Here is a 12,751-nt window from a genome sequence, read left to right on the forward strand (position 1 = left end):
TCAAACACACACATCTCTTCTACAAAAAAAAAATTGCATCAATTTTCCTGGAAAAGGCGCATCCAAAACTGTATAACGTATAAATGTGCGTGAGCGCTCAAAATAAAATGGAGTTACACTTGTCGCAGCAACTCTGTTTACGATATGTAACACTGTAGCAATGTTAAGATTATAATAAATTATTAATAAACTTCAAAAAACTCGTCTCTCTGATTTCCACGAATCCCAGATTTTGCTTGGTTAATGGCTCATGTGCGACGTTTGATCGATACGCCTGAGAGCCAGTATCGAAGCGACCACTCGCGCGAGCAAATCCTCGTGCTGCATCGAACAGTCAACTTCAAGTCCGTGCAGGTATCACGACGCTAGAAAAAAAACATGGGTAAAGATAAGAAAAAATCCGTGCCTAAAATCGAAATCGGTCCCATTCCCGAGTAAGTGAGAGCTCGGCGGTCGAGCCAATGGGCGGCTATCAAGGTGTGTAATCTCGATGCTTGTTGTCCCAGAAGCGTCTCGAGCGAGCAGGGCGACGAGCGCACTCACGATGTCGGGGGCTCGACGACGCAGATGCCGGTCTCGCTGGTCACGGGCGAGCCGTTCGGACCCCGGGTCAAGCAGATCAGCGAGCAGCGCGAGCTCGAGAGCTCGGACGACGAGCCGAGCTCCGAGAGCGACGTCGACGCCAGATTCCGCAAAGACGACTCGGGCGGCTCGGAGGTGCCCACCGAGTTCTGGCACATGCAGAAGCTCATCAAGTACATGAAGGCTGGAAATCAGACGGCCACCACCGTGGCGCTGTGCCTGCTCAAGGATTTCGACCTGTCGAACAGAGTAAGCAGCCACTACCCCCAGCATTTGGAGCTCGGCTAAGCGGACTTTTCGTTGCCCACAGGTTATACACAAAATCATCTTCGAGATGGGTGGCCTGGAGATCCTGGTGAATCTGCTGGAGACGCGCGAGATCAAGTGCCAGCAGGGCTCGTTGGCCGTCATGCTGGAGCTGTCGGCCGCGCGCGACACCAGACACCACCTGGTCGATCTGGGCGTCGTGACGCCCTTGATCGAACTGCTGAAGCACCCGGCGCGTGACATTCAACGCTTGACGGTCGAGACGATGGCCAACATCACGATGACGAAAAAAGCTCGCAAGCAGCTTCGACTGCGCGGGGGAATTCCATTGATCGTAAGCAAAGTTACAATCTCGTTAGGCGACGCGATCGGTAACTCGAACGATTTGCGTCGATCAAGCTGGACATAATGGACGTGCCCGAGTCGATCGTGTGGCGCTCGCCGGAGGAGCTCGACGACAACGAGAAGGAGATGCTGACGGTGGCCATCGGCTGCGCCAAAGTCCTCAACTCCATCTGCACGAGCCCGAAGATCAAAGAGGAGCTTCGCAAACACGGCGCCATCTTCCTGATCGCGCGATACCTCAAGTCCTCGACGACGGACCTCGTCATACCGACCATGGGCGCTGTGCAGCTCTGCTCCGACGTCGTAAGTTACCACGCTTCGCGATTTCGATTCGACAGAATTTAACGCCAGGCAGAAAGTTTACAGGCTGGCCTACGAGAAGATGGACATAATCGGGGAGATCGTGCGCCACCTCGACAACGAGGACCTGAAGCTCAAGGAGAACTGCGCCCTGGCCATCTTCAAGTGCGCCGTCAACAAGATATCGCGCGACATGGTGCGCGAGGCCGGGGGCCTTGACCCGCTCTGCAAGCTCGTCGTCGACCCCAAAGTCTACGAGAACAAGAAGCTGCTGGCGGCCGTGACCGGGGCAGTGTGGAAGTGCGCCAAGAGCCCGGAGAACGTCTACCGATTCAACCAGAATCGCCTGGTGCAGTCCTTGGTCAACTTGCTGGACGAGAACGAGGACGAGGACGTGCTGGCCAACGTCGTCGGGGCTCTGGCTGAGTGCTGCAAAGACGATGCCAACAGGGACGCCCTGAAGAATGCCGGTGGCATTCCCAAATTGGTGCGTATCACCCCGCGTTTTCTCGACTCGACTAAATCGTCGTCGACTGATCGCAGATCAAGCTACTGAACGCGACCTACGAGCCGCTGCTGGTGAACATTCCCCTGGTGATCGGCGAACTGGCCCAGAACCAGTGGTGCATGGACGAGATCAACGACGAGGAGCACCGCAACGACGGGGTGCGCCTCGTTTGGTCGCTGCTCAAGCACCAGAGCGACGCCGTCAAGACCAACGCCTGCCTCGCTCTGGTCCACTGCGTCAAGCACGCCAAGAACTCGGCGGAGATGGTGCGGGCCTTCGTCGGTGGCCTCGAGCTCGTCGTCAGTCTGCTCGAGAGCAAAGACACGCAGGTTCAGGCGGCCGTTTGCGCCACCATCGCCGAGATCGCCATGGACATGGAGAACCTCGGCATCATCACCGATCACGGGGTCGTTGAAAAACTCGCTGGCCTCGTGCACACGGTGAGATTCTATTGGCTGGCATATTTTTCCAACAGGTTTTATCGCAATTGCGTTTTTTAGGAGGATGAAAATCTGCGGGCAAATTTGACGCTCGCTATTGCCTACTGCAGCGAGTGGGGACAAAACAATTACGAATTTGGACGTCTGAAAGCTGTAGCACCTTTGGTTAATTACTTGACGAGCACTAATAAGGAAGTTCTCAAAGGGGTTTGTATTGCTTTCTATCATCTCAGCAAAGAGCCATCCAATTGCGTGACTATGCATACCTGCGGCGTCGTCAAGGTACTTTTACAGAACAAATTCATTCGTTTTTCTTTTGCTCGAGAAGCAATCTGATAGATAAAATTTTCCAGCACGTGCTACGATTGGTAGGATCGGAAGACGCCGAGGTTCAAATCGCAGCGGCAACGACGATTCGACACATTCGTAAACTTGCCCTTACAGCAGAAAAATTCCATTACAAAGAAATGTACTATAGTTTTTGCCTTTTTCGTAAACATCGCATTAATAATTTCATTATTATTTAACATTTCTTCTGTTTTTCATAGTAACACTCTGGCGGACACGGATTATTTGAAATAAAGTCAATCAGATACAGGAGTAAAGAACGGAAATCATAAAGACACTTTTACTTTACAGAAATTGTATTTTGTGCTTAGTCAACTTCATGAGATACCAACTATTGGTAACTCTATGCCATGTTTATTTACACAAACAATAGTAATATCAAAATCGCCTTACCAAAACTAAGTTGAACAACTTACAAATAAATTTTACCAAATTATTATCTGAACCAGATATTGATAACTTTTTTTAAACTAAATATTCACCATTCATTAATTAAAATACATTCAATACTTTTATATGTATATTTTATATACTTATGATGGAAAAGATATAAGTTGAGTTAGTTTACAGAAAAAAATATCAGCTGAATTTGGCAGCACTTTTGATAATCTTAAGAAAATACTCTGAAGTGAAGCACAATTGATGAAAATTTTCAAACAAAAAGATGATTCTCCATAAAACTGTTTAACATCCAATTACATATAGACATGTATTTTGAGGAATTGAAAAATGGCACATTAATTTTTCTTACAAATTTACATTTTCAAACATTCTTATCAGATTTAATTTAGCTCAAGGCACTTGAATTTTATACTAAATTCTTATCATTAAAATTTTCGAATTTTTCAATGTACCAAAAAAAACACAAAGATGAATAAAAACAAATTAACAAAAATGTACCTTAGAGACCATAAAAAAGTTTGAAATTGTAAAAAAAAGATGAGCTCTAATTTTTCAATAATTGTATTGTATTATTTAGGAATGGGTAAGAAGAACTTAATATAAAAATTGCTAATATTTGGAAAGTAGACACTCTAATATTTTAAATTAATCTGTCTTGTTGGTGTTCAATAGAGTTCCAGTTGCTTTCATGGCTGTAACAGTAGTAATAAATTAGTAAGGTTTAAATTTTAGCGAACAATCAAAATTTTCATTGGTAAAATAACTAACCACTTTTCCTAGCCTCAGATAACATATTGTCAATGTCTGGTTGATATTGAAGGAATTTTGGACGAATAATTCTTCGGTACAAGATAAGAGATCCATTGTATTCAGTAGGAACCATAAGCCATACGTAGAATAAGCACTGAAAAGAAGGAGTATATTTATAATTCATGTGTTCATGACTAGTAATATAGAAATAGAATTCATACCTTAGCTAGCCAGTATACTGGGAACCAGCCCACTATGCAATCGGAAAAATATTCCACAATAGTAAAAATAGCAAAAACTACCCAGTAGGTCAACCATTTTGTGTCATCATCCTTCTGTTTTGTTTCAATGGCTTTTATAGAGCAGTAGGCTGGATATGTGAAGCCAATTACATTTGAGAGTAGTTGCTGCCCTATTCCAACAACTAGGTAGAGTGCCAAGAATAAGACAGATGCTAAAAACAGAATTTAGATATTAATTATTTGTTGCCAACACGATTATTTCTAGGAAAATTATTTTAATAGTTTCAAGTAATACAATGAGAAATTAAAATAATCATAAATTGGCAAAGTATAAGAAAAAAAATCTTTAATAATATTAAATTTGATTTGAAAAATAATTAGAAGTGATAGTTTAAATAATAAGAAATTGCTTTCTGAGTAATTAGAAATGATTTAAGCATGAAAAATGAGTCAAATCAGTGCTCTGATACAATGAGACATTCAAGATTTGTATCATATGTCTTTTCTTCAATGCCAAGTAATTTATTCATCAATAATTACGATAATACAAAAACGGGTTTAAACGCAGTTCAACTCCATGACTTGCAACATTGCTTATATAGATACATTGCGATGAGTTGATAAGTTTATGACATTACGACAAAACCAAGTTTACGCGAGAGTCTTTTCACCCGCCCGATGGACAACCCCCTGCGGTCAGACGAGATATTTTACATTTTCCCGTGTCATCGGCCCCGAGCACTCGTAAAGATGTGCGAGCGAAATCATCGAGTCACGAGACAGCGATTAATTTCGCGTCAATTAACAAAGCCAATCGAGGTTACGTAAATGCAAAAATCCAGATATGCGAGGAAAAATAAATACTCGGGATCGACCCGCGTCTAACCTCATAGTTGGCTGCGAAAGTGGGCGGAAAAAAAGGCGCGCGAGCCGCTTATAATAGAGAAAGAGAGTGCCTAAGGCCATGGTATAAACTCACCGACAAAAATGTACAGTCTGTCCACGCCGGTTTTCTGCTCGGCGAAGGCCAAGTACTTGGACCAGGGCTTGTTCTCGTCTTGGAGCATTTTGTCCAAGGTCTCCTTGATAGCCACGACTCGCGCCATTTTCCGCAGTATCCCTTTTAAGCACTCACTCGGGCTAGGTTAATGATCGGATTAAAAGAGCCTCGTCGTCGGGTGTGCGGGTCAGGCAAGGGTTCGCAGTGCGCAGTGCAGGACGATGATCAGCAACGAGACACAGGCCACAGCTGCAGAACTGCTCTGTAGTGATTCCTTTGGTCGTGTTGTATGCTACGGCAGCACTGCCGCGGCCGCCGCTCCTTGCCTATAATCGTCTCTCTCTGTCTCTTTCAAATCGCAATAACACCGACCGATCAGCATAAACTGGACCCGGCCACTATATATGGATGCCTACTACATCTATACAGCATACGGAGACAAGCCAATACTCGACACTGCCTATATTGCTATAACCTATGTATAGTTTATAAGCACCGGCAGTCGAGCTAATGTGTATATATAACTTTGTGCGTAACGAGCTGAATTGCGCTTGTAAATTGAGAAAACTGCAGCAGCGACAGAAGCTACGATACGCTTGGTCACAACTCACATAGTTAGTGCTTGCTCGTCTCCACCTTACCAACATTGACTGGCTATAGATTACGTCACATCCTTTTATGACGTTTCGCACCAATTATCAACGAACAAAGCAAAAAATTAATCAGCCGTGTTTTGTTTAAGTTTCCCGCTGAATCATCGGAATAATCTTGAGTCTACTTTTGTCGCAACGTTTCTGCAGCTATTTTTCTGATCAACCGTTTTTTTTATTTAACGAAAATGGTAATGTATCTTTATTTGACATTTTACTAGAATTTTTACTTTAACTAAATGAACAAATGAATTATTCACTTCACGTTGACTTTATCACGATTGCGTGGCAGTTTATCAAAATTTAGCATGCCAAAATTCGGCTTACCCTGGACGATAAAGTAGATTTCTTGAAATAATTTAGATTGGTCCCGTATTAATTATTTTTCGATGATAATTAATAAAAGAATATTTTAATTTCGTATAAAGCTTAGGGTAAATTTTTCATATTATAGGACAAAGGAGAAATGATCATTTGCGATATAGATATAATATATATTTATAAAATGGGATATAAATATTTGTCGATCGTATGGTATTTGTCGAAACTAACAATCAATAAAATTAAAAACTGACTCTTTACACTTATAGTCTATTATCGTATAATTACGTACAAACGAATCACTGTTAGGTTTTTTGAGCGTAGCGTTACGGCCATGCGCATATAAAATAATTTTACATTAGTTAGCTAATATGGTATAATATAGTATATTACATTTATTTTCACGACGAACAATTCACAGTTTCTCTTTCGCTCTCATTTGTTTTTCGCTATGTCCGTCTTTTATTTTAAATTTATGCACTCACAGTCTCTCCGATCAGTCTTCTCTCTTTGGCAAGCACGAGAGGCCGCACGTTAAAAGTCTTAAAAAATTATTGGTAACTCAGTTGTATTTGGGCTTGTCACTCGGGCGCGTAATAAATGTGGGCGCTGTGTCAGTCGGTCGGGCCCTTGTAATAAAACGAGGACCGTTTGGGGGTCCGCTGGATGAGCTTCTTCTCGGCTCTGCGATTCCTCACGCACTTGCAGATGAGGGCGATGACGGTGGCCAAGGCCCCGGCGAACGATATGACGCCGAGGACCACGAGCACGACGAACCAAGACTTGAAGCTGCCGATGCGATCGGCGAAGTTGCAATTGCAGCCCTCGGCCTCGTCCAGATTCAGACTCGACAGGTTCACCGGCTTGAGCGATATGAGCCGCGACTCGTTCTCCTCCAGCAGAGGTAGGGAGGACGAGGGGGGCGACGAGCCTCCCTGACGCGGCCGTTTCGTCGCGTTCCCAGACGTTGCTGACGCTGCCTTTCTCACGAATTTATACGTTATGGAATACGTGAAGTCTTGGCCATCGTACGAACCAGTTGCGCTGTAGAATTGAATCAGCAGCAAGTTATTCGTTGACATTATCGGTACCTGAAAAATCCATCATTTTTATTTAGCACGATTACGTTATAAATGGAGAAATTGAAAGAAAGTATGAATATCATTAAGATATAATAGTAACCTGAATGTTATTAATGTCCGTATGAGTAGCGTCGCAAAAGGACCAGAGGAGAAAAGCCCCTTGGGGTTCGGTGCCGTTGTACACCGCAATCTCGTTGCCCGTGCAGTGGTCCGAGGCGCTCGTCGCGTTCTTCTTAGCCGATTTTTCGTCTCCGTTCTCCGTCTCTTCGCGCACGATTTTCAAAAGAACCGACACCCTCTCATTGACTTTGCCGACGAATCGATAATTGCACAGCGTCTCCGGCGGGTACCAGCTACGCAAGGACTTGACGCTGTCCTTGGCCTTGTCGTTGCTCCGTAAGGTAAAGTCGCAGCTGGGCGGCTTGTGGCGATCGGCCTGGGCCGGCAGAGCCAGCGACAGATCGGCCGCCGCAGCGAGAGCCGCGGCCGGTGCCTCGCTCTCCTGTATGCTCAGATGGAAGCCGTCGTGCATCACGGTGCCGTCGCGCTCGGCACGAAACTCCACCACGAGGTTGCGACCGCGCGTCAGGATCTGCGGGAAGTGACCCTCGCCGCAGAACTTGCCGATCTCCAGCAGGCGACCGTTGAAGTTCTCCATGAGGGCGAGATAGTCGCCGACGCAGCTGCCGCTGCCCAAGTGCGCCTGCTCGACCAGACTGTCGTGCGGTCGTCGGCCCTTGCGCAAGTGCCGGTGCTGCTGACCTCCGGTCCGACGCTGACGGTGCGAGCTTGATCTATCGTGCGATTCGCTCTCTGATTCTCTCCTGCAACATTTTTCAACTTTTACTTCCACGCAACGAAACTACTTTCGTACAAAAAATGCAGCCGTTCGTCAAAATATTTGCAATTCAATTTACTGAAAAGTTTTCATAATAGCACAAAGATGGAGAGGTCTCAAAGAAAATTTGACGGGTCTAGTCGCAAGTACCTGTGCTTCGGCCAAAAAAGTTGCTTATCTCGATGCTGCTTCCTATTTTTCGGTCGGAGCAGCTCATTGATAAATGGCTCCGACTCGCTGGAGCCGTCCGTTGGTCTGTTGCTAGAATGATCCGTATCCTCCTTATCGTCATCTGGCAACGCGTCCAAGTCCTCGGAGTGCCGAGCTTGTTGCAGCTGCTGCTGATGCTGCTTGCCCTTTGACCTCCGTCGCTTCTTTGGCTGCTGCTGCTGCTGGCGCGAGTTTTCCTCTTCCTCGCTCGGCTTTTCTTGCCCGATTATTATCTCGTCTAGCTCGTCCAGATCTGTCGAAGGAAATTGATTCGTCAGCAAAAAATGTTCACCGATTCTCGAGGGTGGACAATGTAATTTTCCCTGTACCAGTTTTGGGCCTGTTCAGGTTGATACGCTCCTCCTCGGGCTGGTCGGCGCTGGGCATGGCCATCGAGCCGAGCTCCACGTGCTCCTGCTCGCAGAACTCGGTGCTGCAGGCCTCCTGGCTCGTGTGATTCATCAAGTTGTAAACGTCCTCGTGTCCGCCGCCTATTCGAAAGCGTCCGGCGCTCGACTCGAGCTCCACCCTGCATCGTATGTTTCTTGGGTATATTCCAGGATAGCCGGGCGAGACGAGTCGGCACATTTTACGGTCGTTGCGCTGTGTACATTCCAAGGGGCAGTCGCCGCTCAAGGTGGTGGCCAACGGCAAAGACGCTATATTGCGCTGTATGTGGTGGCGCTCGTTAGCCAATCGAGCCGGAAGGATTGAGTATTGTGCCGAGAAGATCACCGGGTTCTCGGCAGCGAAACGTGTTTCGGAATCCAAAATTACGGACAGGTCAGGACCTCGGCGCAAAAATAACCTGTGTACAATCGAATACATCTTTTGTGAGCAACCCTTGAAATAATCATGCGTTACTGCCTTTTTTGAAACTCTGCTCGAGTTTTCTCCTGTTATAGATTAAATCCATTTCATGTTTCATATTTGAAAAGAAAAAATTAATTTTTGGCTTGAATGTATATAAGGGTGGAGCAGAAACAGCAAAACAAAATGAAGGCCGAAAATGAACTTTTGCATTCAAAATAACACGCGCTTTCAAGTCAAAAGATTAATATTCATACGGTGAAAAAGTCAATACAAATTGCAGCGCTGTAAAATTAAAAAATAACATGCTTTACTAGCATGTTTTCAAGTACAAGCAAATAGTTTCCCTACTGGCGGTCTGTAAACTGCTTAAAATGATTCTTATTTGTATAAATGTCTGTTAAAAACTAGTTAATCACAATGGATGCAATAAATTTGGCAAAATATTATTTTGTTTTATATTACTTCAAAATACTGGGCTTAGCTACAAATATTGATTTAAAATTAGTGAATGGTCAACATGTACGTTACGACTGTAATAGTAGTTCGAAGATCATATTTTCCTATAATATTTTTTTTATTTTTTTAATGAGTTATTGTAAAACTGATTATTTACAAACTTATGTAATCTATTCGGTTAATTTGCACTTTCGTAGTATTTTTTTACTATTTTTGGATGTCTTATTTTACATAAATTTTATCAGTTTTTCTATATTTCTATTCATAAGAAAAAAATCCATAACCCGTATTCTTTATTACATAAATTTTGTGAAAAAATCAACTGCTGTTCCCTCAACTGATACGACTCACCAAAAAGAGAGGTTTGGTAATTCGGAAAAAATTTTTCCCTTTACAATGTTTCTTCTCTTATTTTTGATAATTATTCGCACAAGTCTTTACATATTTGTAGAAAAACGATGGAACATTACCAGTATTGGGCTATTGATAAATCCTGTAATGATGTTCTCTTTTGTATTGCAATACTCAATAATGATTAACTTTGTTTTAAGAGCATTTAGAAATGTCAACAGAAATTTTGAGATTCCATTCAAACATAAAAATCAACAAGTACTAAATGATATCATACAGAATATTCCCCTCGTTAATATCGCTAGTAAAACAGATGATAAAATTGTATGTCATTATGATGGTATCTGCATTCAGTTATTAAAATCACGAGATTTATACCGTGCTTTAAAGATATTATCTAACGATTTGTCCCAATTTTTTTCAATTCCCATGTTCTTCTGTATTTTCTATTACTTTATTATTATTACCTATAATTCTTTTTTCATATTGAAATGTATAACCTCTATGAGTTGTACGATGACTATTTATGAGCAATTAGGTGCGATTTATAGTATTGTTTTCTATTCCACTTCTCTCATAATGTTGACCAAAACTGCTTCAAATGTAAAACAGGAGGTAATATTTAATTTGAATAACAATTGTTGAATATTTAATTTGAATAACACAAGTTGATAATTATAGAGTGATAAAGCCAGAAAAATTTTAAGTGAAATTATAATGCTGAACAATTATGAGCCACATATTAACGAAGAAGTAAGTTATCATTCTGTTTTTGTAAAAATAAACTTGGAATAATAAGTGTCCATTAATTTACAGTTAGCGAACTTTTTGAATTATGTCATGTGCAACAGAATAAAATTTGAAGTATTCAAATTATTTAGTATCGATGATACATTAATATTACCCGTAAGCTAATTTTCTAAATAATATTTACATTTCAATATCTTCACGTTTTAAATAAAATTGATTTTTGACAGTTCGTGGGGACGATAGTTACTTATTTGGTGATTGTGTTACAGTTTAAAGTAACGAAAAAATCTGAATAATTTTTGTGTAATCAAACATGTAATTGAAATTAAACTCTAGCTTTGCCAAAACAATAAAATGTACATGATAAAGATAAAAAACGACCTCATTATTAAAATTTATCCTAGGTATTTTAAGCTCATGGTATAAAAGATTTTTATATTCTTTATGATAAAGGCATATAATATGTGCGCAACGAGCTTTTGTAGGGATGATAATTAAAATAAAGTATACCTGGTCGTATTTCCAGTTACGTGACCACAGTAACGGCCGGCATTTTCGTCAAGATCCTCTTGTTCATCGGAAAACTGTACGTGCGCCCCCTCGCATCGTGAATTTTTCAAAACTCCAACTTGCATTCTCCTTATTCGCATTTCTATAACCTATTGTTTACGATAACTCATAAATATTTTTCACTTTATCGAAAGTCCCACTCCAAATGTATAGTTTTTATTGTAACAAAAAATATGCAAACGAGATTTAATCTATTTTTATAACTCACCTGTGGGTCTTTCAAAGGTGCTCGTAATCTGACGATACATTTTCCCATTCGGCCAGTCCATCGAATCCATCCAACGGAATTTCTGAGTGTTCGATTGCAGCCTATAATTGTAAAATTTTCTTTAGATATACAGATCAATTGAATATTTATACCGGAAATATTAATAATGAAAATATTCACTATAATATGCGTTAAATCATGGTTGATTTCGTATTTTACGTGGTTCAATGCTATTGTTGAAAATGTATTAAACATGTTAGGAATATTTTCACGATACGAGTTCACAAACATTTTCGATCAATCATGTGAAATGTTAATGCTGCAACTCATTTAATTCCTTTGGGCAAAATTATACGTAAAAAATTTTAAAATATTTTAATCGGTTGTAAGCCCTTTTTCAATAATGTAAAAGCCTCATCACAAACACAAATATAGGTAGTCTATCAGTTATGTCAACCTATGAATCAATTTTCTATATAAAGAGAGCATTGAATTAAAATATTCACATGTTCAATAAATTCGAAATTATTCATTTTGTATTAAATCATATAGCGAAAAATGATAAAATATTAAATATAATTTCAAGATAAAACCCTGAAGTATCGGAAAATGTTCACTCGGTTAGAAGCAAATAATTGCTCAATTATTCATGTTACAAGCTCTTTGAACACGTAGAAAATTAAACATATTTATTTAGGATCAAGATGTGGAATAACAAACTCCACTGTATATTTATTTTTATATTATTACTTTTGAATGTATTTTCAAGACACAAATACTTTAATTCAACTTTAAAATTATTTCAAATATAATCACACGCTGAGTAGTTTAAAATAAAAAGATATGTCTCATCTCGGTGAAAGAAGCATTTTTTACTTTTTCAAATTGTGTGGAATTATGTGTACAATTGGTATTTATCAAGAAACTGGTTTAAGTTATGTCAAGTATCAAGTAAAAAATTCAATCTATCGTGATGTATTATATAGTATTACTTTGATTTTTGGGTTTACAGCATTGGGATGGCAAGCTTCAAAACTTTTAGAACTGAATAATAGATTCTATTACTTTTTTTTTCAATTTTCTATATTTTTGTTCACTTTTCTTTTCATCATGTTTACTTTTTATTTTTACAAGAAAAAAAGTTTACTTGAAAACATAACTAAAACTATAAACAGCATAAAAAATTTGACCACCAAGGTTCAGAACTTAAACATTAAAAATGTAGAACTATCGAGAAATATTACAATGTCATTCGTTCTCAATTTTATTTTTCTCCTTCCTGTGGCACTTCAAATGACATTCAAAATTAGTGTTAAGG

General features: G+C 40.7%; 3 protein-coding genes across 5 annotated transcripts in view; 1 reads left to right on the forward strand and 2 right to left on the reverse strand.

The window, feature by feature from the left end:
* The first annotated feature begins 378 nt into the window (after positions 1-378).
* Positions 379-3,684, forward strand: LOC106648151 (armadillo repeat-containing protein gudu). The gene is made up of 9 exons (XM_014364833.1): positions 379-434; positions 507-831; positions 893-1,183; positions 1,249-1,497; positions 1,550-1,981; positions 2,038-2,442; positions 2,503-2,724; positions 2,796-2,911; positions 2,991-3,684. The coding sequence occupies exons 1-9, from the start codon at positions 379-381 to the stop codon at positions 3,022-3,024; spliced, it is 2,130 nt and encodes a 709-aa protein (XP_014220319.1). The 3' UTR covers positions 3,025-3,684.
* Positions 3,685-3,735: 51 nt separating this feature from the next.
* LOC106648267 (receptor expression-enhancing protein 5) lies at positions 3,736-5,703 on the reverse strand. The gene is made up of 4 exons (XM_014365020.2): positions 5,164-5,703; positions 4,164-4,396; positions 3,961-4,096; positions 3,736-3,884 (listed from the first exon to the last, which is right to left on the reverse strand). The coding sequence occupies exons 1-4, from the start codon at positions 5,288-5,290 to the stop codon at positions 3,838-3,840; spliced, it is 543 nt and encodes a 180-aa protein (XP_014220506.1). The 5' UTR covers positions 5,291-5,703; the 3' UTR covers positions 3,736-3,837.
* Positions 5,704-6,353: 650 nt separating this feature from the next.
* Positions 6,354-12,751, reverse strand: part of LOC106648152 — a 58,632-nt gene continuing 52,234 nt past the window's right edge. For all 3 annotated transcript variants that reach the window (XM_014364834.2, XM_023458592.1, XM_023458593.1), the window contains 6 exons: positions 11,434-11,534; positions 11,166-11,314; positions 8,615-9,093; positions 8,226-8,538; positions 7,338-8,061; positions 6,354-7,246 (listed from right to left, as the gene is read on the reverse strand). In XM_014364834.2, coding sequence (XP_014220320.1) covers positions 6,770-7,246; positions 7,338-8,061; positions 8,226-8,538; positions 8,615-9,093; positions 11,166-11,314; positions 11,434-11,534 — 2,243 coding nt within the window. In that variant the 3' untranslated portion in view covers positions 6,354-6,769. The remainder of the gene's footprint in view (positions 7,247-7,337; positions 8,062-8,225; positions 8,539-8,614; positions 9,094-11,165; positions 11,315-11,433; positions 11,535-12,751) is intronic.

The sequence above is a fragment of the Trichogramma pretiosum genome, unplaced genomic scaffold (genome assembly GCF_000599845.2).
Source record: "Trichogramma pretiosum strain Unisexual culture from Peru unplaced genomic scaffold, Tpre_2.0 scaffold24, whole genome shotgun sequence".
Taxonomy (NCBI): Eukaryota; Metazoa; Arthropoda; class Insecta; order Hymenoptera; family Trichogrammatidae; genus Trichogramma; species Trichogramma pretiosum.

Excerpts from the sequence above, each read along its gene's own strand:
- LOC106648267 (XM_014365020.2), bottom strand. The coding sequence starts at position 5,290 with ATGGCGCGAGTCGTGGCTATCAAGGAGACCTTGGACAAAATGCTCCAA. Across the intron at positions 4,097-4,163 it reads CAGTATACTGGCTAGCTAAG|TGCTTATTCTACGTATGGCT; the intron begins GTATGAATTCTA and ends CCTTCTTTTCAG. Across the intron at positions 3,885-3,960 it reads ATCTGAGGCTAGGAAAAGTG|CCATGAAAGCAACTGGAACT; the intron begins GTTAGTTATTTT and ends CTACTGTTACAG.
- LOC106648151 (XM_014364833.1), top strand. The coding sequence starts at position 379 with ATGGGTAAAGATAAGAAAAAATCCGTGCCTAAAATCGAAATCGGTCCC. Across the intron at positions 832-892 it reads ATTTCGACCTGTCGAACAGA|GTTATACACAAAATCATCTT; the intron begins GTAAGCAGCCAC and ends CGTTGCCCACAG. Across the intron at positions 1,184-1,248 it reads GCGGGGGAATTCCATTGATC|CTGGACATAATGGACGTGCC; the intron begins GTAAGCAAAGTT and ends GCGTCGATCAAG.